General features: G+C 44.3%; 1 protein-coding gene across 1 annotated transcript; it reads left to right on the forward strand.

Annotated features, from left to right (window-relative positions):
* Window positions 1–14,052: 14,052 nt before the first annotated feature.
* Window positions 14,053–15,918, forward strand: LOC121836527 (piggyBac transposable element-derived protein 3-like). Its single transcript, XM_042291444.1, has 2 exons — window positions 14,053–14,870; window positions 15,681–15,918. The coding sequence occupies exons 1-2, from the start codon at window positions 14,053–14,055 to the stop codon at window positions 15,916–15,918; spliced, it is 1,056 nt and encodes a 351-aa protein (XP_042147378.1).
* Window positions 15,919–22,711: the final 6,793 nt, after the last annotated feature.

A 22,711-nucleotide genomic window follows, 5' to 3' on the forward strand; every position in this document is an offset into this window, starting at 1 on the left:
TTCGGCACACCCTTGAGAGTTACAATGGACGCGACTGCTAGTGGCCTCCCCGGGCGCGTCCATTCTCCGAGGCTACATAAGCTGGCCCCGAAGGTGGGCCAGGGGCTCTCGTCGGCGGAGGCCCTGGCTCTACGGAGCTCGGTTTTTCTTTGTGGGCCTCCGACTTCCCGTGAATCTGTCTAATGCGGCAGCGCGGGAAACCGACCGGGTGATACTGGCAATTGAGCCAGCACCCAGACTTTTCATTGTCTAAGAGCGAAGCGTGCTGACACATGCAGTCAATAAACACGTCTTTATGCGGACATAAGGAACTCTTTGTGTTCCTAAGTGGTAACAACCCCCAAAAGGAAATTCCCACAGGTCTAAGACGCCCCTGAAGCCATATGAAGTTGTAGTTGAAGAAAACTATATAGGATTTCCGGCAGGACAGATATCTACTACCGACGAGCGAGCCTTTCAGGGCTGACACGTTTTAGGACAGCACCTCGAATGAGGGAATACAGCAGATTGTACCATTACCTTCGTCTCCAAACCATCAAGGTAATGCATTGTTGGTGACTGCGCACGTGTCCAGTCTTCCTCTTGATTCGAGAAGGTCCCGTCGTCAGAAAAGGTCGTGCCTGCAACTTTAATAAACTGTCCTGAACTTTTTTTTGTGTGTGTGTCATTGTTTCGAATGGCTGTTTTGCTAGTATGGTGTAAAGGCGATGTATTTCTTTCTTTTTTGTTAAAGTAAATAAGTCAAGTGCTGGTTATTGGCTGCGTTTCTACTCGGGATGAGGTGTGCTCCCCCCCCCTCCCCCACTCCCCCTTTCTTTTACATTCCGTTTGCAATGTTAGTTAAACTAGAGTCGCCTAATGATGAATCAAAGGACTGTTTGCTACAATAGAGAGTTTTAGTAGATCGTTCCGATACCTCCGATAGCCCCGATAACGATACTATGCATGCCCAAGGGAGGCGGTGGCGGAGTATCGGGTATCGTTATCGCAGTCATGGGAACGATCTACTAAAACTCTTTAAGGTTGGGCTCTTATTAACTCGCTGTGCGGGTCCTGAGAGTCCCAGTAATTCCTGACTCCCCATCATGCTCGGCCGGATTACCTATTAAACGATCAACCAAAAATCGCAACACAGTGAGGTGATTTCAGGCGATGGGTGGACCATGTCCCGGCAGCCAGGATGACATGTGACGAATGAAAATGCGACATCTCGTGGAGATTGCAAACGTTATTACAAAATTTGTATGCTTTTGTAGATGATAAGAACAAAGATGATTCTAAGACAAATGATACTTTTTGGCGGACAGAGAACGTAATACTGCAATAATCGCTTAAAAACAACAGTGTACCATGGTTTTCTTCTTTTTTTTTTCTTCCGCCGAAGTGATGTGTCATGTCGTCTGCTGGTCTGCTCTCGCGAGCGCGCTCGCTGGTTGGATCATTGGCGTCAGGTTAGAGAGAGCCATGGCGCGATGAAGCATGCCTGCGGGGGTACTCGATTGACTTTGTTTCCTACGACAGTACGACTATGGTGCCTGGAACGCTTCTCCGACTGGTGTGTTTACCGCGGCCAAAAAAGTGGTCCCTTGATTTCCGCCTGATGACGTCATAAAAGTGTCATGCTGTCGCCGGTCGCGACCCTGGCGGCGTCCCAATAGCTGTGGTGTATGCGGCAGACGCCTGTTCTGCTGCAGGTCGCTCTCCAATGCGGCAGTCCGTGGAAGCTACAGCAGCCGGAAGTTGGAACGCTTGGGACGCCGTGACGACAGCGACACTCGCGTTTGCTCGTGCTTTTCGCCAGCATTTCTACGGCCAACCGCCAGGATCGCGACAGGCAACAGCATGACACTCTGGCTTCTGTGACGTCATTTTTTGCCACTTCGGGACCACTTTTGATGTATGGGCGGGATAGAACGCTAAAGACACCAGTCGAAGACGCGATCCAGGCACCATAGTACAACTGACTAAAAAAATTGCCCAAAGTACGTGTGACCGGGCGACGAGTCGCGCGCATTCGAGATATCACTCCGCCGGTTGTTGTTGTTGGCAATGCAGAGTGGAAGAAAAAGAAATAGGGGCAATCCTGGGTGTGAACTCATAGGCCCGTCTATCACTACCTCAGGACTCCGCGGGTCCAACGGTCGGAGAGGCGAGGATCCTTCGATTCCTATTAGCTGACAGTGGTCCTGGTTTCGTAACATGCTTCTCCCAACGCCTGAGATGACATCGGGGTGTTGCGATTTTTGTGTGCTTTTGTAAAAGAAAAATCGGCCGCGTCTCGTCATTATTTAGTGATTTTTAGGATGGTTAGAGCCAGTAGTGAGCTTTATCGCTATATTGTGTGTGATCTCAGAAACCTCCTCAGGGCCCCTTTAAACAAGGAGTGGGCAAGTTCAGGGGACCCTCTGCCCTCCCCGTGCTCCCTCGCGCGACCCTCTCGGTCCAGTTATACCGCTTGGAATGGTTTTGATTTGTCAAAGTATAAATAACAGCTTTGAAACGGAATTAGCACAAAATAACATAATGGGACTTGAGCTTTTTCTCTGAACTTTGTAGGAAAAAAGAAAAAAAAAACGCAATCTCTTATAGTTAGACAAGAGTAAGCTTAAAAGATCAAAAGAAAGTGCCTGAAGAGCTTTCCAAAAAGCTGGTGTCTTCTACAAGTGTCGGAAATTGTAAATTATAAAAATAAAATAACGCCCGCCATTCTCTGTTCTTTTCAAGCCATTTTTTACCTCGCTTGGGTGCGTCAGAATTCGTTTCTGAAGTCACGCACGACACTGCTTTTATTTGGCCTTAACTCTGTGAAACGCACGCCGTTACCGAATCGTGAGAATTTTATAGAAAGCGAAGGTTCTATATTAAAACCCCATGAAACGATAAAAAATAGACGATAGCATAGGACATTGCGCAGCGTTCTGATTTAATCACGCCGCGGCGCAGGAAATCTGTCTTTTTTCTTACTTGTCTATATCTGCGCCGACATACTAGGGCCATGCCGACTAGCAGAGGCCACCTACCACGGATGTTCTAGGTTTTGCCGCGAGGATATAAGCGACGACTTCCGGCGTCTTTGTTCTGTCTGAAGCGTGGAACAATCCTAAGGAGACACAGACGCGGCCCAATGCGTCTCGCCCCCAGCGAGAAATACGATCGATGCGAGGTCTGCCTTCCCCACGGGGGCATTCTGTTCCCCGTTCCATGAAAGCGGGGCGCAGCCGGGGACCTTGTGGAGTGCGTCTGAGAAAACAAGCGGTTTGGGGAACCAGGCGCACCGAGAAAGCGCAGACGGTGGAAAGATTGACAGTGATTCATTATAGTCGAGTATTCGCGTCTCCGGCTCGTTGCTCGTCCTCCCACGCCGGAAATGGGAAGCTCTATGAGGACATGGCCTCCGAGACCCCGAAGCGCGCTCGCGAAGGCTTCTCCGGCCGTCTTATTCGACTCGCTTCCCAGCAGGAAAGGCCCCTTCACACTGTTGCGACCTCTTATGCCTCGTTCACACTTGTGAACCGGCGGCCGGATCCGCGAGAATTCTGACGCCCGGCGACGAAAGCAGGCAGAATTTCTGGCGGAGAGCAAGATCGCTCTGGGACCAATTTTGAACGCCGGAAAAAAGTTTTTCTTCGCCGCTAGCCAATCAGAACGCACGGAGGAAGTGACGCTGACGAGTCAGATCCCCGCTGACGATCTGGCGGTGATGCCGACGAGACGCGCAAGGGCAAGGAGGAGGTTTGGGAGCTATCGTCAGCTCCTCGTCTGTTCGGGAAATTGCGAGACGCTCGCACCGCGTACTCCGCAGCAGACTTGTACACGTTACTGAAAAATAGTAAGGAATTACATTTACAATTACTCAAGGCTAAATTGTAATTTATTACAATTACAATTACCCTCTCGTGAAAGTAACTAACCGTTACTCCAAAAAGTAATCCGTTACTTTCGTGGCGTTACTTTCGACATTATTGTCCTCAAGTAAGAAACAAAGGGAAGAGGATTTTTCAAGTTCTTCTTGTTGCAACGTGTTCCATTTAATGACCTTGAGTATTTTGAGCAACTGCTGGCTCTCGAAAGTCTCGTCAGACATTTTGCGTTATTTCTTACTCAATATGCCGACTGCTACGCTGAACACCATTTGAGCTGAGGCACTGGATGGGAGTGCCATCTTGTTCCTCACGAATGCTTCATGCTCTGCATTGAGCTTTTTCAGCGAAGCAAGGGAAGTACTATTTACCTCGAATGTACAGCAAAGCTTCGTCGTTGCAGCCGTTGCTTGATATTCGAGATATTTAGTAGATCCTTCTGATACCTCCGATACCTGCGATAACGGTACCCGATAACGATATGATGCATACGCAAAGACGGCGGCGAAGTATCGGATATCGTTATCGGAGTCATCGGACCGATCTACTAAAATTCTCCATTGTCTAAATCGCGAAGCTGTGGAAGTCATCAATAGCAAAACATAGTTGTAACAGTAAGGTGATAATTAAATAATAAATAAGGTTTGGTTCGATATTCTTCTGCCTTTGGTTCTGAACAGTTCGAGCCTCACTTGAGACGTTGGTGAATAAGAAGAAGTTTCCAGTATACAAATATAAGGAATAAAAGAAAACGAAGGACACTCATAATAACAATTAATTAGAACGTCGGTTAAAACAAGGAAATGTAAATGTGCGTTTGCCATGTGTACCTTGCTTGGTGCCGTTCAAAAAAGCACGGAGCACGAACCGACTGCAGTTTACTCCGGTGTTCTCCAGGAGTCCAGATAGACGTCCGCTGATGCCACGGGCAGCAAAGGGTAGAGTACTAAAAAAGCGGCGCCTCACGAATTTCACTCTCTCTTCAAGCCCAGAATATCAAGTCTACGTCAGTCACCAATATGTTTTATTTGTAAAAATATCTGCTTGAGATAAGATGCGTCCCTGGGGGAAAGCAGGACGAAGAAGAAAGGAAGACTATTACCATTTTCTAAGTGCTCGCAAAAAGCTGACTCACAAAAAGGGTAAGGTAGACGGAGCGTTGTCTCGTGTTGTGACATTATGAAAATGGTCGTAGTCACTATAACCGAGAGGGACATTGTTAATTCTATTCAGTGCACTTAGCGCCTCGAGCTTCTCGAAGAGGCGCACAATCACTTGGTGTCCACTCTCCCCGTCTTCGACCGCAAAGAAAAAAACAAAGGGACTAAAAAGAAGCGGAAATAACTTGCCCCCTCCCCCTTTTTTTTGTAGAAATGTTTATTTGGATTTTTATACATTGTTGTTAGGGTCTAAAAAAATAGTTCAGGGGCTTGGTGTTGTAAGAAAAGGCTTTGCGGACCTGAAGAGTGTCAAGCCTCACTTTGCGCTGGTCCATTCGCGTGACAGTGTCACTGCGCTCGACTTCACAAAAATGGAAAAAAAAAAAAGACTATTTAGATTTGGGGGGGGGGGGGGGGGGCGTGTCCTGACAAAAAAAAATGTAACGAATTACAAGGAATCCGTTACGTCAAAAATGTAAGGGAATTTCTTTAAAATTACTCTAGAAAATGTGTAATTATTCCGTTACTAAATTACTGATAAATGTAAGGGATTACAAGTAATTTCGTTACTTGTAACGGATTACGTACAAGTCTGCTCCGCAGGCGGCAACAAATGTGAACGGCCCGATCTTTTTTCGGAGATCGAATCTGGTCGGCGGTGAGTGCTTATTTCGCACGTGTAAAGAGCCATTAGAACTAGGTGCTTTGAAACCTCTCACAACGAGGGGGCACACTGGCGCCATCTATTGGGTAGCAGTGTAAATTTGGCGGTCCGGTATATTTTCTATTTCTCTCGCACTTTGGTGTGCTCGAAAAACTTTTGTCGACGTTATAAACGAGCCGTTCTTATACATAGGTATTACGTTCATTTGACTTCGGAAATCCCGCTAAACCTTCGCTCTTGTGAAACGCAGTTCCAGGGTCATCGCATAGATGGCGACAGAATGCCAGTGTGTTCCCTCGTCCTAAGAAATTTTAAGAGGTTTAAACAGGTCTCGTCTCTCCCGGTCGTACTCGGTTGCAAGAGTGTGAACGGGCCTTAAAGGAACACTGACACCCCAAAGGTCGTAATTGTTTTATTGTCTAAAACGATGCAAGTTGTAGTCATAGAAACGCAAAAAAAAAAACGCAACGCAACAAAAAAAAAAAAATTATTTACGCGCGCGCGCGCCTTTTTATTTTTGGCGTTTTTCTCTCCCGCTGCTCACCTCCTCGCTTCTTTTGATTGGTGACTTAAAAAATTATGAAATTTAGAACTTTTGTGTGACGGGAGCGTGCTCCACCACCACGGTGTAAGATAATACTCTTCAGGTGAGGGCAGCGCGCTCCTCGCGACGTGCAGATAAAGTTCGCTTTTCGCTCTCTCTCTCTCTTTCTCTCTCTCACTATGGTTTCAAGCGACGCCGGCAGATGACTCGTCGATCCGTGGGCACGGCAAAGACGGCTCGTGCCGCCTCATGCTCCACACGCGCAGAGCGCCAGCTCGCTCGTGCAGAAAGACCACGGTGTACCGGGGCGTCATGGCAACGAGATAATTTTGTTCGCTCTCACACAGTTTCGCTGTTTGGCCGCCGGCGACTCTGTCAGCCGCGGGCACGGTGACAGCGGAACGATGCAGTCCTTCGGATGCCCGTCGAACGAACACTATCTGTTTCCTCGCGCCGCGCGTTCAGCCCCGCCGTGTCCTCACCTAAAGAGTGTATCTTATACCCCGTTCACACGGTCAACATAAAGGAACCTTTAACATAGGTCCCTTTGGGGTCATTCCATGTGAAACGTCCCAGACGTTGCGCTCGACCACCTCCGATTTCTAAAAAAAAATTCATGGGCTTCGGCCACAATGTCCGTAGCCATACCCTAAAATAGTTTTGACGAAAAAAAATAGTTGGGATGACGTGAGTGCGATTTTAATTTTTGAAAACAGCGTGAAACTAGGCATCACTCAATAACTTACAAAAAATCAGCTTTATCATGAAACACCCAACAATATTTTTCTCTTAAATTTGCAGGGTTGTCGGCTTACAATGTGGTTGAGTTTGTGCAGTTTTGTTTAATTTAAATATTTTTAAAAAATGCATAATTTTATTGAAAAATAAACATTTTTGTTATTTTATTAAAAAATATATAATTGCTCCCGGGACCTAATATAACTGTTTACTGGTTGCCCTCTAGGTATATAACCTATAAAAAGTATTTTAAACCGCTGAATTGAACACCTTGCAGTAAAACAAAAATCCTGAAGTTGCCAAAAAGTGCGTTTTGACGCATTAGCAGCCGCTTATTCCACCCTGAGGTGGTCTAAGTAAAAATACAAAATATGGTGAGTTTGGAAGAACGATTGATCGTCTTTTGATTCTGAAAGTTTAATCAGAGTAATTTTTGTTTAAAGCGAGAAAACAATTTTTGAAGTTGAACTCTCGCACCGCTACCCGGCGTCGCTTCTTAACGTCTCTTCGCCGCACAGCACGCCACCTGCGACGATAGCCGAAGCGATTAGGTCCAAAGAAACAACGTAGTTTGCTGCCTGCTTCCCCTCGTCCCTCTTTTCTGGCTGTAAGGGAAGAAACGGCCGGTATCGTGTACTAATCGCAGGTGCCACCAGTGCGTCGCCATAGCAGGCACGTTGTGCCCTTTGTACCCGAGGGCGGCTCCTCACACTCCGAAACGCGATGCCTAATCGACGGGCGGCATCAGCTGACGTGGACGTCTGAAACACGATAATATCGCCGCGAAATCTAGCCGCCACGCATGCTGCGGTGAAAAGCGGAACTATGATCCGGTTCGCGCTTAGTTGGAGCGAAATGAAGGCGAGAGGCGAGTGATCAAAGCTCTGAATCGCGCTGATTCAATATGTTAACTCGGACGCTTGAAGCATCGTCACAAGCCAAGATTGCCCTTCTGGCATTATTTTCGGTCCATATTGTCAGTGCGGGAATCTTTACATGGCCCATTGGAAATAATGAATAAACAAAGGCACGTGTCCGTGCTGTGCAGAGAAGAGGCACGTACTAGAAACGACACCAGGTTGCGACGTAAGATGTGAACTTCAAAATGTTTCGTTTTTTCGTATTTAGAACAAAATTAGTTTAATTAAACATTCCAGGACAAAAGGCAATAAACTCTTCTGTAAAAGTCATCATGTTTCGCTTTTTGTTTTCGGCCACCTCAAGGCAGAATTGACGGCTCTTTAAGCGGCAGAACGACATTTTGCACAAATTGAGTTGTTTTTCCTGCAAGATATTTAGTTGTACGGCCCGAAACTTTTTTTTGTGCATAACATTCATAGGGTTGCCAATAAGATGTTTAATCACCTGCAGCAACGAGATAGTTTGTGACCAAATTCAAAAAGGCTAAAATTCTCATATATTAACTTTTTTTTTTAATTGCTTCAAGCGAATATTCATGATCCTTTTTACACAACAACAAAATACCATGTGGTTTTTAGGAATACAAATAGTCCACTGTTCTATAAAAATATCTTAATTTTCATCAATTAATAAATGACTCCTAGTTTCACGCCTTTTTTACGAGTTCAAACCGCCATCACCCCATGAAATTTGTTTCTCGTCAAAAATATTTTAGAGAAGCACCACAAACATTATGGTGAAGAACCATTAATTTTATTTTAGGAATCGGAGGTCGCCGTGGGACCTTTGGCATAGCATGAAGAAGTCCAAGTCAGCTGATGCGGCCCGTCGATTAAGCATCACGTTTCGGAGTGTGAGGAGCCGCCCTCGGGTACAAAGGGCACAACGTGCCTGCTATGGCGACGCACTGGTGGCACCTGCGATTAGTACACGATACCGGCCGTTTCTTCCCTTACAGCCAGAAAAGAGGGACGAGGGGAAGCAGGCAGCAAACTCCGTTGTTTCTTTATACCTAATCGCTTCGGCTATCGTCGCAGGTGGCGTGCTGTGCGGGGAAGAGGCGTTAAGAAGCGACGCCAGGTAGTGGTACGAGAGTTCAACTTCAAAAATTGTTTTCTCGCTTTAAACAAAAATTACTCTGATTAAACTTTCAGAATCAAAAGACAATCAATCGTTCTTCCAAACCCACCATATTTTGTATTTTTACTTGGAGCACCTCAGGGTGGAATAAACGGCTGTTAAACGGCTGTTTATGCGTCAAAACGCACTTTTTGGCAACTTCAGGATTTTTGTTTTACTGCAAGGTGTTTAATTCAGCGGTTTAAAATATTTTTATAGGTCATATACCTAGAGGGCAACCAGTAAACAGTTATATTAGGTCCCGGGAGCAATTATATATTTTTTAAATAAAATAACAAAAATGTTTATTTTTGAATAAAATTATGCATTTTTTTAATATATTTAAATTAAACAAAACTGCACAAACTCAACCACATTGTAAGCCGACAACCGTGCAAATTTAAGAAAAAAATATTGTTGGGTATTTCATAAAAAAGCTGATTTTTCGTAAACTATTGAGTGATGCCTAGTTTCAGGCTGTTTTCAAAAATTAAAATCGCGCTCATGTCATCACAATTTTTTTTTTTCGTCAAAACTATTTTAGGGTATGGCTACGGACATTGTGGCAGAAGCCCATGAATTTTTTTTTAGAAATCGGAGGTAGTCGAGCGCATCGTCTGGGACGTTTCACATGGAATGATTCACTGATAGCAAATGCTATCAGTGAATCAGCCCGTGCTCTTAGGTCGCGAGCACACGCCTCGCGCGGAAGATCGTGAATTGATTGGCCGCAGAAAATAAAGGTCCCTTAACTAAAGGTACCTTTACAGTCGTGTGAATGGGGTATTACACCGTGTCCACCACTGAACCAAGCTCGTGCCTGGCAAGCTCGTGCCCGGGCAGATCGCACAGGCGCCATAATAAAAGACTAGCCCTAGCTGACCTCCCGCTGTGTGAACATTCTTCTCGCTCTGATACACTTTGTAGGCGACATTTCTATAACATTTAATAGCGGCAATCGTAAAACATGTTTTTGAACGCAATTGCAAACGCACTACGGCCCTTCTTTTAGAAATACCGAAAATCGGAGTCCGGTGTGATGTCGCCTCCTGGATTTGTGTACTCCCTCGGAAAAGTTGCCGGCGCTCGAGCAGAAGAGGATGATCGGTGAGTCGGGGAACCGGGCGAAGAAACCGGTTTTTCCCGGTCCGCCGGCGCCCTTCTCTGCCGCTCCTCGCTTCGGGCCGCGGTGGTTTGGAGCGGAGGTGCGAAAGAAAGTCGGCTCTCAGGATGCCGTAAAATTTGAAGTCTCTGCATTGGCGCGGATCACGCGGGATCCAACTTCAAATTCGGCATTTGGAAGTTGTTTGTGTTTTACTTCACAAATACTGAATTCCCAAGTTTCGAATTTTGAGTGTATTGTCCCGGCATCATTTTCAACTGTTTCCGACAATAAAAAAAAAATAATATGATTTTGATGTGTCAGTGGCCCTTTGAACGCGAATTTCCGTCGCTCGCTGCGAGGTGGCGATGTCCTCCCAGTCATAATAGAGCGCCGAACCGTCAGCGTCGCAGGTAGAGATGCTGGTACAGGACAGACAGCGGGCCACGAACCCGGCCCAGCCAGAGGGCCGGGCTCGGGCTTCATGGCTAAATTCATGAAGCGCCCGGGCCGGGTTCCGGCTTTACATTCAAGTCTACAAGGCGGGCCACAGCGGGCCAAGCCGGCCATTAATTTTTTTTTTAGCAACATGTTCTTTGGTAGCGTGGCTGGGAGTTTGGAAGAGGAATCACACTGGGTGGGACAAACAGATGCTGAAGCATGTGTGTGCACATATATGTTTTTGTAGGGTTCGGTGTGTGTGCAGAGAATGCTCTTCCAGAGGACTAGCGGCGCGGCGTTCCTTTTCGTCCCCGGCGACGTCGCCATCACACGATCGCTTCTCCTCATTAACACGCACACAGACGCGCCTACACAATGCGCACCCTCGCCGGCGTAAACCATCTGTGCGTACGAGTGCTTGCATCCCCAATATGGGTGAAAAGGTTCCCCTCAGGGTGCGTTTCTTGCAGACCTCCGCAAAAGACGGCGATATTGTTTTATCATTTTCTTTTTCGTCTTTACGCAGCGAGTGTGGGCAATTGAGAACTTTGTCCGTCTTTTGTCCAAACCCGTCGGGACGTTTCCATTCCTCTTCAACTGTGACTCATATGGTTTTGTTTACTGCTGCTTGACATTTTTGTTTTTCCGTCGTTTCCGCGCTGGTTTGGTGGCAGAAAAGGACGATCGGGATGAATTTTTCCTAAGAGGCTGCCTAGGCCTGCAGATTAATTCAAATAATAATAGCAGGGTGTGTTCAGATAAGGACGGTCATGGTGGTGTCATGGCTATTTTTTGTTTTCAGTCATATTTTTATATGAGGTAGCTAAACCTGTCCACACAACGGGACAGACCTTACTTTTGCAAGATAGTTCTTTGTATTCGTGACAAAAATCGCATTTGAGAGAAGGTCGAAAAAACGATTTTCCCAACTGCGCGACGGCGCAAATTTGAAGGTTGGAGGAATAAAGGGTACAGCTTTCTACACAGTCAACTTTTTTAAGTTTAATGCACGCATACTTTACTGTCAGAATTAGTAAATGTAAACTTAAGTGAGCATATATTTCAAGCGAAATAAAATGCCAAACTTGGCTTCTGAAGCAAATCTTACATAATGTGTCAATTTTCGGCGAATATTTAAGTCCCTTTAAATTTATATTCTAAAGCTGAAGCTTTTTGTGTCAAGTTTTTATTGCTTTGTAAATTTTTAGCAAATGATTTAGCGTTTTACTGTTGAAAGTGCTTTCTGCATTGCGCCCCGAAATTTCATAAAAATTTTTGCGATTTTCTTGCGGCAATTAAAAAAAATAATCATCCTCGATTTTATTTAAATTTTACCTTATGGGCCCTCGATGACCGGTAATTACAAATCTACAAAGCGCGCTATTTATTTTTATGCATTTTTTTTCTTCCTTCTCACCCGCCCACTTATTTTTATTTGTGACGTAATCGACTAGGAATTGTACAAGCTTTGTAAGCGACATTTCTATAATATTTAATAACAGCATTCGCAAAACGTGTCTTTTTATCGCAATTGCGAACACACTGCGGTCCTTCTTTTTTAAATACCGAAAATCAGAGTGCGGAGTGATGTCGCCTCCTGGCTTTTTTCTCCTCCCTCGGAAAATCATGGCGCCCCGCGGCGCTCGGCACATGCAGCACTGAGGATGATCGGGGAGTCGGGGAACCGGACGAAGTTCTCTTCTTTTATGTGCCCGACGACCTCTCAGACTGCGAAAAGGAAATCGTCAGACGGTCAAAATAACTGGGTTTGGTGCCTGTGCACCGTAGTTTCGGTTGTAACTCCGTCAAGGCCAGTCTTTCACGCAGAACGGGTGCGACGTGGCCCCTCATGTCGCTCACAGAAGTCTACTGCGGGTTCTCTTGGACCTAACACCGCTTCAAAGAAGTTGAGACCGCTGAAAGGGCACTGAAAAAACTTCAAACTCGAAAGTGAAGCGTTGTTTGCTCACAGTGATAAGCGTCAATGTCCGTTCACACTCTTGCAACCGAGTACGACCGAGAGAGACCAGACCGGTTTTTAAGCCTCTTGCGACCTCTTAGGACCGGATGCGCTGCAGCGGAGCTGGTCCTAAGACGTCGCAAGAGGCTTTTTGATGCCCAGCGTTGCTCAGGAGCAACAACTCAAACACGATTTTTTTTCTCCCCCCAAAACGCGCAAATCTATGCAATTAGCGCCATCTGCCGTAAGGCTGAGGCGACCCGAGACTCTAGAAATAAAAAACAGAGGGCGGCACTTGTCCGCTTTCACTTATCTGCTACACGTGTGTGAACCGGCGAGCGACCTCGTCCCGCCACTGTACCAGGTGAGTGAACTTCGATGAAAACAACTGCAGGATGTGATAATGCAACAAATCCTTGATTGAAATCTCGTACTGAATGACTAAAAGAGACGTATGTGCAGTGAAAATGAATTTACATTTTGTGAGAACTCAGTACCAGCCTGACAACCGTGATGTTGCCCAGGAGCAACATCGGGCATATGTGGGTAGCATTGGTATTGGTAACGAAAAATCGGTGGCGTATCTGTTAGGGGTTACCCGCGGCTAAAATCTTCAAATATGAATGTCATTTATGGTAATTGATTTTTGCACAAAGAAATAAAAAAATATATAAATGTTTGTCTCTAGATGGAAAGATCCAGACCACGTAGACAACTGACGGATGAGGAGATCCAAGAAATAATTTTCCTTCCGGATGGAGATATATCGGATATCGATTTCGACAGCGACCCTGACGACCTTGAGTATGATCCAAGGCAAGATCGCAGGTTTCTTGAAACCTGCCCCCTTGAAATTGTGACCAACCTTCGCGACCTCGAGGAGCCACAAGTTGAGAGCAACGACGTGCCGAGCGGATCTTCTGAAATGTCGGCGCGTCCTTCTACTTCTGGAAAGAAGAATACGAGGGAAGCCAGCCTTGGCGACCACAAGGCACCACATGTCAAAAGCAACTATACATCAAGCGGTCGACCGGAGAGCTACCGCACAAACCTTCCGCTAATTCAAGTAACGAGAAGAAAACTGAACAAAAAAAGTCTTCAAGGATTTGGAAAAAGAAGGACCTGGCTATTGAGGATTGCAGCTGGAAAGCCAAACTGTCAGAACCGCCCGAAGATGTGCTCAGTCCATTTGAGTACTTTTCTACGTTTTTCGACAATGAAATGATAGACGCGCTTCGCTATCAAACAAATCTGTATTCGACACAAAGAAATGGCAACTGCATCAGTGTGACATATGAAGAGATGCGAAAGTATCTGTCAATCTTGGTCATCTCGGGAATAGTCCGCATGCCACATTTCCGGATGTTCTGTCAGTCTGGAACGCGTTTTGCGCCGGTAGCGGATTTGATGTCGAGGAACCGATTCGAGGCTATTCATCAGTGCCTCCACATGAATGACAACCTCCAGGCGCTGCCGCGGGGCACAGACGGTTCCGACCGCCTTTTCAAAGTGCGCCCGCTACTCGATGAGGTGAGAAAAAAACATGAGCAAGGTGGCCCCAGATGAACGACAAAGTATTGATGAGCAGATCATCCCCTTCAAGGGGAGATCGCACCTCAAGCAATATCTCGAGTCAAAACCCCACAAGTGGGGATACAAAGTATTCACGAGAGCGAGTTCTTCTGGAATCATGCACGACTTCATAATCTACGAAGGAAAAGGAACGGCTTCGGATAATGGGTTCGGCATCTCGGGGGATATTGTCATCGATCTGGTGAAAACTTTGCCACAACACGTAAACCACAAGTTGTTTTTTCGCCTCGTCGATGAACTGAAGACTAAAGGGTTCCATTGCATAGGGACCGTGAGAGCAGACCGAACAGAAAAATGTCCTGTTTCTTCTGACGCCGCCCTGAAAGCGCAGGGAAGAGGCTCCGTGGACTTCCGAATGGATGAAAAAACGGAGGTCGAAGTGATAAAGTGGGTTGACAACAATTGCGTGACACTAGTGTCCAGTTATGCTGGAGTCCACCCAACTGACACGTGCAAGCGGTGGAACAGCAAAGACAAATGCATGGTTGACGTTTTACGCCCTCTTGCTGTCAAGGAGTATAACACTTTTATGGGCGGCGTCGACTTGGCAGACATGCTCATTGAGCTGTACCGCACAGATCACAAATCAAAAAAGTGGTACATACGCATATTCTATTGGATCATTGACGTGTCTATTGTAAATGGTTGGCTCCTGTACAAGCGACACTGCACGCAACTCTGCATAAAAAGAAGGCTCTCTCTGCTCGCTTTCCGTGCTCAAATCGCACAAGCCCTGGGACACGTGAAGGCCAAGCATTTTAAGAGAAGGTCAGACACAGTGGAAAATGAAAATGCACTTCCAAGCAAGATCGCTCGGCCACTAAAGCCAAGACCGACAGATGATGTGAGATATGATGGAACGCACCACTGGCCTCAGTACACTGAAAAGAAGAGCAGGTGCAAATACTGCAAAACTGGTTACACGTTCCTGTACTGTGCAAAATGCGAGACGCACCTGTGCCTTCTCCCAAGTCGCAACTGTTTTCACTCATTTCACGTGAAGTAGTGCCACAGATGCCCAACGTTGCTCAGGAGCAACATCTCATTATGTGTTCACAAATAAAGTTAATTTTTTTCTGAGACCATTTTTTTGTTTTTTTGTCTGTTCTAAATCTGTACCAAAGTTTGTAGGTGTGCAGGACTTAAAGTAAAGTTTTGGGCATCAAAGGTTTAAAAACCGGTCTGGTCTCTCTCAGTCGTACTCAGTTGCAAGAGTGTGAACGGGCCTTCACGCACGGAGAAGAACGGCTGATCGCGGGACGTGAGGGAACACGACTCAATCTTTGACGTCACTGCACTGGCGCGGATCGCGCGGGAACTTCAAATTCGGCTTTTGGAAATTGATTGTTTTTTTTTACTTCACAAATACTGAGTTCCCACGTTTTGAATGTTGAGGATGCTGTCCACGTGTTCGTTTTCAATTCTTTCGGATAATAAGAAGTAATACGATTTTGACCTGTCAGTGCCCCTTTAAGCTAATACACGAGGACGAACAACCAGGCTACGTCCTCGAAAAGTTTGTTCAAATGCAATGTACCTTGATAAACATAATTCGGTTTCCAACAGTCTTGTTTGAAGGTACATCGATGACAACGTTATACTTTTGATGAACGTTAAGCAACGTGGGCGCGCTACGCGGTTCCAAAAATCTACGAAACCGGCAGGGTGTCCCGTGATTATTAAACTCTTGTACAAAGCGTACGACTTACATAAGTGCAACCGTCACCACACCCGCGCTGCCCCACCGGAGGACAAGGAATACAGGGCGTATAGAATTGCTAGCACGACTACACACGCAGACAACCACTGCTTCTAGGGCGCAACTGAAAATTGAAGTTTGAATGATGATCATAGCCGCATTTGCGCGAGCTCCCACAGATTCGCGCGTAAAGCAGCGGAGAGGCAAGCACACACGCAGCACATAGAAACACACGTGAACAATCAGGCTCCTATGCCGGCTACTTGACCAGGAAATATACAAACCCAGAGCAGTACTCCATTGATTCGATTCTACAGACTCGAATGCCTAGCATGGCCCATTGTTCGAGGCCGTCCGGCTGCAGTGTGGAACGCGCACTCCAGATGGGCAATGGATCTTCGCGTCGTAATTCTGTTTACGGAACTCGCGGCGGTGACGCAAATGCAATTTGTAAATGCCTCCCGGGTACTTCCGAACAAACCCTAAGCCCTCGGGCCAAACCCTTCCCAAAGACATAAAAAAAAACAAAAAAAAAAACACAACGAGAGGGCAAGGCATGGGGGGAGGGGTTTGTTCGGAACACATGAGTCACTTCAAATGACTCTTCTGGCAGTGTAGGCCAAGAAGGTTGGCGACTATTTTGTATGCGTGTACGTGCGTTTGGATACGAGGATAGCTCAGACTAAACTTTATGCGCACCTTTTTTGTTTGTTGGGCTATTCGTCGAGGATCAAAACGAATTGCACCCATTCGTGTAAAAATGTATTCGAACCGGACCAGGCTTTTTTTTCTCGTTTTGTTGCGTTTGTTGCTTTTGCAAGATGAATGCGTCCCCATTTGCTTTCGAATTTTTATTAAAATTGGTAGGCCACTACAAGATGTAGACTATCTTTTTCATCTTAACGACAGTGTTTTAAAGTATCTGTTTGCTTTATATTAAAATGATTATTATCCTATTTACCAATTCGCTCACTTTTTATCTGCTCTAATCATGTTTAGAAACCGACATAATGTAGTCTTAAATCCCCAATGCGTATTTGAAAAAAAAGCCACAAGGATAATCCAGACTGGCAAAGCAGACTTTTTACTAAATCACCCATGCACCAAAAAGCGTACACGTGCTGCGCGTGCCGACATGTGCAGCAGCAACTGTTCTAAAGCAAACATCCAGAACAAATTGCACTTGGAAATCGTCACGCGGATTTGCGGGCGTCCAATTTTTGCTTTTTACTCGGAATATTTGATACGAGTAACACGAACGCGAGCATTGGACAGAATCTCCATTACATCATCAGATCTAACCGCAATTTTATTGAAACCTAGTTGTTCCTTCGTTGCGCCTTTTCGCGGGCATTCATTCCCGATTACAGTAATAGTAAAACAAGAAAGATAATTGATAGATGCCCTCAGGTAAAAAAAAAAAAAAAAAGCTAATCATAATCAAACATCTTGTTTGGGAGGGACGTTTCAGTGATACTGTGCTACGAGCGAGTACGTTGTTCTTGCGAGTGTTTTGAGTCGGAATAGAATGACGCTAGTTTCAGTCTGAAATGTAAAAGTAATAATAGGCTGAACTACCGAAGCGAGCAAGATATGATAATAATTTAGATTCATCTGCTGTTCACTCAACCGCCCGCTCAGAGTTGTTGCCTCGAGCTACGCAGTTAATGGCGTTCGTTGTTGGCAATTCAAGACTTTTGGTGTTAGAAGAATTCTCTCCAACTCGGCGGTGAAAATCAAATAAAAAAGAAAGTTGACACGCACACAACAAAAGTGGAGTTGATCGACAGGTGTTTTTTTCTTTTCCTTTTCGTATGAGGTTTTGAGTAACGCATTGGGCACTGCAGACTCGGAACCGGCATCATGCTGAAGTAATTAGTTTTAATTCTGGTAGGCTAGACCAGACGCAATTTTGGGTAATGATATTGGAGTGTGATGTCAACGTGTCTGCGTACTTTGTCTGAAAACGTTTGGATGAGCCAAAACACCGCTGCTTGAGCGGCTATCCTATACACTCTAAAAAAAGTCCGTGAGTCTGCTTTCCCGCACAACACTCGGAGAGCCAATCACCGCAACTTACGGAGGCTGCTCAGCGAATGACAATGCCGAAACATATTTTTAGACCAAAAAACGCAGACGGAGTTGTGACATTAAGCAATGCAAGCGTGACGTTTTGCATTGCTTAATGTCACAACTCAGACTGCGTTTTTCGCTCGAAACATATGTTTCGGCATCGCCATTCGCTGAAGTTACTCCGTAAGTTGCGGTGATTGGCTCTCCGAGTTTTGTGTGCGTGAAAGTAGACGCACAGACGTTTTTTAGAGCGTAGCACCCACTTTGGCTTCTCGCCCATACCTAGTTTTTTTTTCTGTACGGCAAAACAAGCTAGCGTGTTTCTCTGTGTGTGTGTGTGTGTGTGTGTTTTTTTTGCTTTTTATTCTATAGTCATTCTGGGTCAGGTATTGGTCGGATAATATCTGGCATAAGTCCATGACACAACTCAAGTTGAACGTCCCGATTTTTTCAGAAGACCACTGCACTGGGCTCGTTTTCAGCCTGGTTTAATGGTGCTATTGTTTTGCATCTTCATCAAATTAAAAAAAAAGTGTTTCAGGACACTTTTACTTTTGCTATTAGCTTACCCTACTTTCCGGCCACTCGGAACAAGGTTGCTTGTGTTGTTAGCCTACTAATTAACATAAATAATTGAATTAACTTTGTCATTCGATCGTGGCTTTAGGTGGCATGCTGCCTTCACACAGTTGAAGGCCAATCTCCATATTGTATTTTAAGCGGTATTCACACGAGGGAGAAATCCCGGGGATTTCTCCCCGGCACGCGCATCCCACGACGAAAACGTCAGGCTTTGCGATGTGCAAAAGCCTCGCGTTTTCATCTCGTGATGCGCGCGTGCGGGGAGAAATCCCCGGGATTTCTTCCTCGTGTGAATACCCCTTTACGATCGCACGTTGATATAAACGCACACAAAAGATTTTCACTACCGGCTATATTATTTCACTCCTGCAGGTTGTTTTAAACCAAAAAGAAATCGAAAAAAAATAGGTACAGGGGCGACGACACCCCCACCCTCGCTTGGCGTCACAGTTACGACGTCACTATCTCTTTCAGTCCTTTTCTACTTGCGATGGCAACTGTAAACTTTGGCGTTTTGCGGTAGGAGTTAACTGTGCGGCGTTATTTCCTTCTCCGGCGGTAAGCGCAAGGTGACCCTTGACTATCATTTCATTGATAAAATAAAAGTTCATATAAGAAAATACAGAAAGAGAGAGAAATGTAATGCGATAATGACGGCCGGGCTGCCTGCGTCATAGATGACGTATTTACTGTGGCGCCAAGCGAGGGCGGAGATGTCGACGTCACTGACGCTCTTTTTCTCGATTAGTTCGGGGTTTAAATTAACCTGAAGGAGTGAAATAGTTTCTCCATTGGTGCGTTCTTTTTGTGTTTATATCATTGTACGAATATTGGGCTTCAATGTTGTAAATACAACAGGCCCTCTAAAGTTAATTAAAATATTTCTGCTGACTAGTAGGCGGCTAGCATCACAAACAAGCTTGTACCTAAAGGTCGGAAACTCAGGTGAGCTAATAAAAAAATTATGTGTCCTAAAGCAACTAATTGTTTCTTAAAGATTTGGTGCAGATAAAAAAAAAAAAACCACATTGTATATATTTCTCACTTGATGATTCTTTGATTTAAATTTAAAACAATCGCACACACAAAAACACATGAAGCAATAGACAAACTGATAATTAAAGAACATTTTTTGGGGGTTTACTTAGTGGGACAGGTGTTATTGAAATCATCATAGTAAAACCGGTCTGATTTAAATCATGATTTAAAGAATCTTGATTTTTATTCTCCGCCCTGGCCCTAACATGCTCTCTGCCGACTTCCACACCCCCTTAAAACTACCGTTGATAAAGTTCTGCTCTTTCCTCGTCGTCAAATATTTCATACTAAAAGCTATTTGCTACAAATTAACTGAAATGAATCGTATGGCACCGATAACGGGTGATAATGTCCGATTGTGATGCAATCCCCAGCCTGCACCTTTCGCAGAGGTGGCAGCAGGGCATCAATCTAGGTACCCATATCTAGAGTGCAACGGTGCGTTTGCGCCTAAATCTCCAGAGTTTTGTTCCGAAAGGGGACAAAGGGGAGGGAGTACTTGCATTCGCGTAGAATGTTTTGGCTTATTGTTTTAATTTCACCTGAGTAAGACATTTACTTTTTTTTTAATGTAACGGAGAACTCGAGACTAGGAACAAAAACTGAACAACATACTTTGTGTTCCTTGTCTCGAATGCTCAAGATGTTCCTGTTTATTTATTTGTCAAAGTGTAGACAAGATTGGTATCTTAGAAAGAAGAAACCGCACGAATTTTCGACGCAAACCATATGGTAGGCAACCGACAATTCAACTAATAGATTGCAATAATATTTTATTTTTTTGTACCATTTATTACACAAATTTGTACTCTCAGCACCCTTCCACTGTAAGAAATGTAACCCAATCTCTCCGCCTTACAAAGTGTATAACAACACCAAAAATTCCGTCAATGCAGGAACAGCAGAGCCGATGCGGGCTAATTCAACCCCAACGCAATTAGTTCCCAATATTCTAAAATTAAAATCACACGCATACAAAATTCAAGAGAGATGGTGCGCTAAGTTTATTTATAAGGATTTCAGTCGTGCAATTGGGCTGGCCGCTATTCTCACCTTGCTCCCTTTGTGTTTTTTTGTTTTTTGTTATTTTGTGTACTATTCAAATCATCACCAATTTCGTAAAGTCTTTTTCGTTTTTCCAGAATACTTTGAAGGCGAAGTCTGGTTTTGTATGACTAAAACAACCATACTGCGAGTACAAGAAGGTGCGAAGACAAATGAGCACAATGCTTCGTACAGGGAAGAAAAAGAACTCAAGGAAATTTAAAGTGAAAGCAATATTGCGAGCCGGTCAAGTTGCTCTGAGGATTAGATACATTCTTCATCAATAGCGTTTGGAATAGCATTGAAGAAACTTCTTTAATACCATTCTTTGAAAAAAACATTTGGTGTCAACAAAAAAGGCAGAGCACCGCGTATTCTTGGAACAAAAGAGAGCCCTGTTTTTTGGGCCGCGTAACTATACTACGCGTCGCAGAAAGCTGGAACTCCGTTAGAGTGTGACGTTAGCAGTGAGACAGAACGTGAAAGTTAGAGAACGTGGCATTGTTTGTTTGGTATAAAAGATGAGAGAAAGAAGAAATTGTTTGATGAGGCGCCTTGCATTTAGGTCTTGTATTGTCTAACAAGAAATAACATCCTGGCCTCTGTGACAATTACATCAGTAATAAACACTTTGAAACAAAAATGTAAATACTGTATTGTTTTTCTTCTCGAAAATGTTTTTTTTACTGAATTAAATGTTACAGGTGCTCACTATCTAATTTATTGTTTTGACGATGTTAGGTGTAGGTGTTGCACGAGTGACGTACCTTATACAGAGGATTTGTTGGCATTTGAAATCGGGGGGTTCTTCAAACTTTATTTTTTTTTAGGTTATAGATATCTTCCCGATTCTCAATAAATTCGTAGAAATACTTTTGTTTAAGAAACTCGACATTGGCTTTGAGATTAATTTATTGCCACCCTGTGTTTACACCCGGATTATTTACATTCAATAATTGTTTACAACAACGAAGTTCCAATAAAGTCACTAAACCCACCAAGAAAAACAAAGTAAAAATCTTTTGCGCTTATGATATCTTACTTGCGATGCTAGAAGACGACATATAAAATTGTTCGATTCGCACTGTTCTTATTGGAAATTATCACAAAGAACGCTAGTGCAATATGAGAACAAACGGCAATGAACGTTCAGTTCATTTCAGACGTTATTTCAATCGTTTTAATTCAAAAATCTGTCTCATCGAAAACAAACAGCTCAATAAATGGTCTTCAAGACGTGGAACCTATTAAAGTATGCTCCTACGCAGCGGGAAAACAGTCTCTGCTGCAACGACAGCATTATTTTCTAACTACACCACGGACACCCACACTGGTGACAGGCCATTTTAATTGCGAAATTGAAGTAGCGAATGCATCCATTTGTTGTGCTTGCTTTATGCAGCTTGGTGTTTTATAAAGCCTTCCGCCTAATTGCCCGCGTCTTTCTTGTGTTATATCTGCTTTCGGAGAACAGAAAGTAGGAGAAATATTGATCTGGTTTATAGTTTCACATGCTCATGCAATGTTTCGCAATGTCTTTGTGACTAACATATTTGATGACATATATACATATAATAAAATAACAAATAAAAAACAATTTAAGTGCGCTTACTTTCGGTTGAACGAACATGTCACCAACTCGTTGACACAGAAACTCTCTAAGAACAGCGCATCTATCACTGCCTGCTTTTTTATATCACGCGCGTGTCAGTTTTCTTCGTCCTTTTCAGTTCTTACAATGCTTTTGAGATATTTTTCTTGGTCGTTTTGCAAAGTGATGTTTCTGCAACGAGCTTGGTCGTCATTTACCGATTATCTAAAAACGGTTATGGAAGTATTGAGAAAAATGGCAAGATATGTGTTTTTATATTTTAATACTTAATGTTATTTATACATGTGTTAACAACTTAGACTGTGGTAACTCATCGATCAATATACAAAAGCCGTATATCCCTTACTCAAAAAGGAAATCACTTTTTTTTTGTCTAAGTAGTATGTACAGAGAGCGACACTTTTAGCACGAACAAGCGATCGCTGGTTTTTCCAGTTTTTCTCTTTGAAACCAAGGGATGTCATCCAAGTTATTATCGCTACGGAAAGAGCCGATTTAGTTGTGTAATGTAAGCGATAAAATTTCGTGCTCGCTAATACTATTTAGAAGTAAAATGCGAAA

The sequence above is a fragment of the Ixodes scapularis genome, unplaced genomic scaffold (genome assembly GCF_016920785.2).
Source record: "Ixodes scapularis isolate PalLabHiFi unplaced genomic scaffold, ASM1692078v2 PGA_scaffold2__306_contigs__length_199485367, whole genome shotgun sequence".
NCBI classification, from domain to species: Eukaryota; Metazoa; Arthropoda; class Arachnida; order Ixodida; family Ixodidae; genus Ixodes; species Ixodes scapularis.

Excerpts from the sequence above, each read along its gene's own strand:
- LOC121836527 (XM_042291444.1), top strand. The coding sequence starts at position 14,053 with ATGAGCAAGGTGGCCCCAGATGAACGACAAAGTATTGATGAGCAGATC. Across the intron at positions 14,871-15,680 it reads GCCAAGCATTTTAAGAGAAG|GTACATCGATGACAACGTTA; the intron begins GTCAGACACAGT and ends TCTTGTTTGAAG.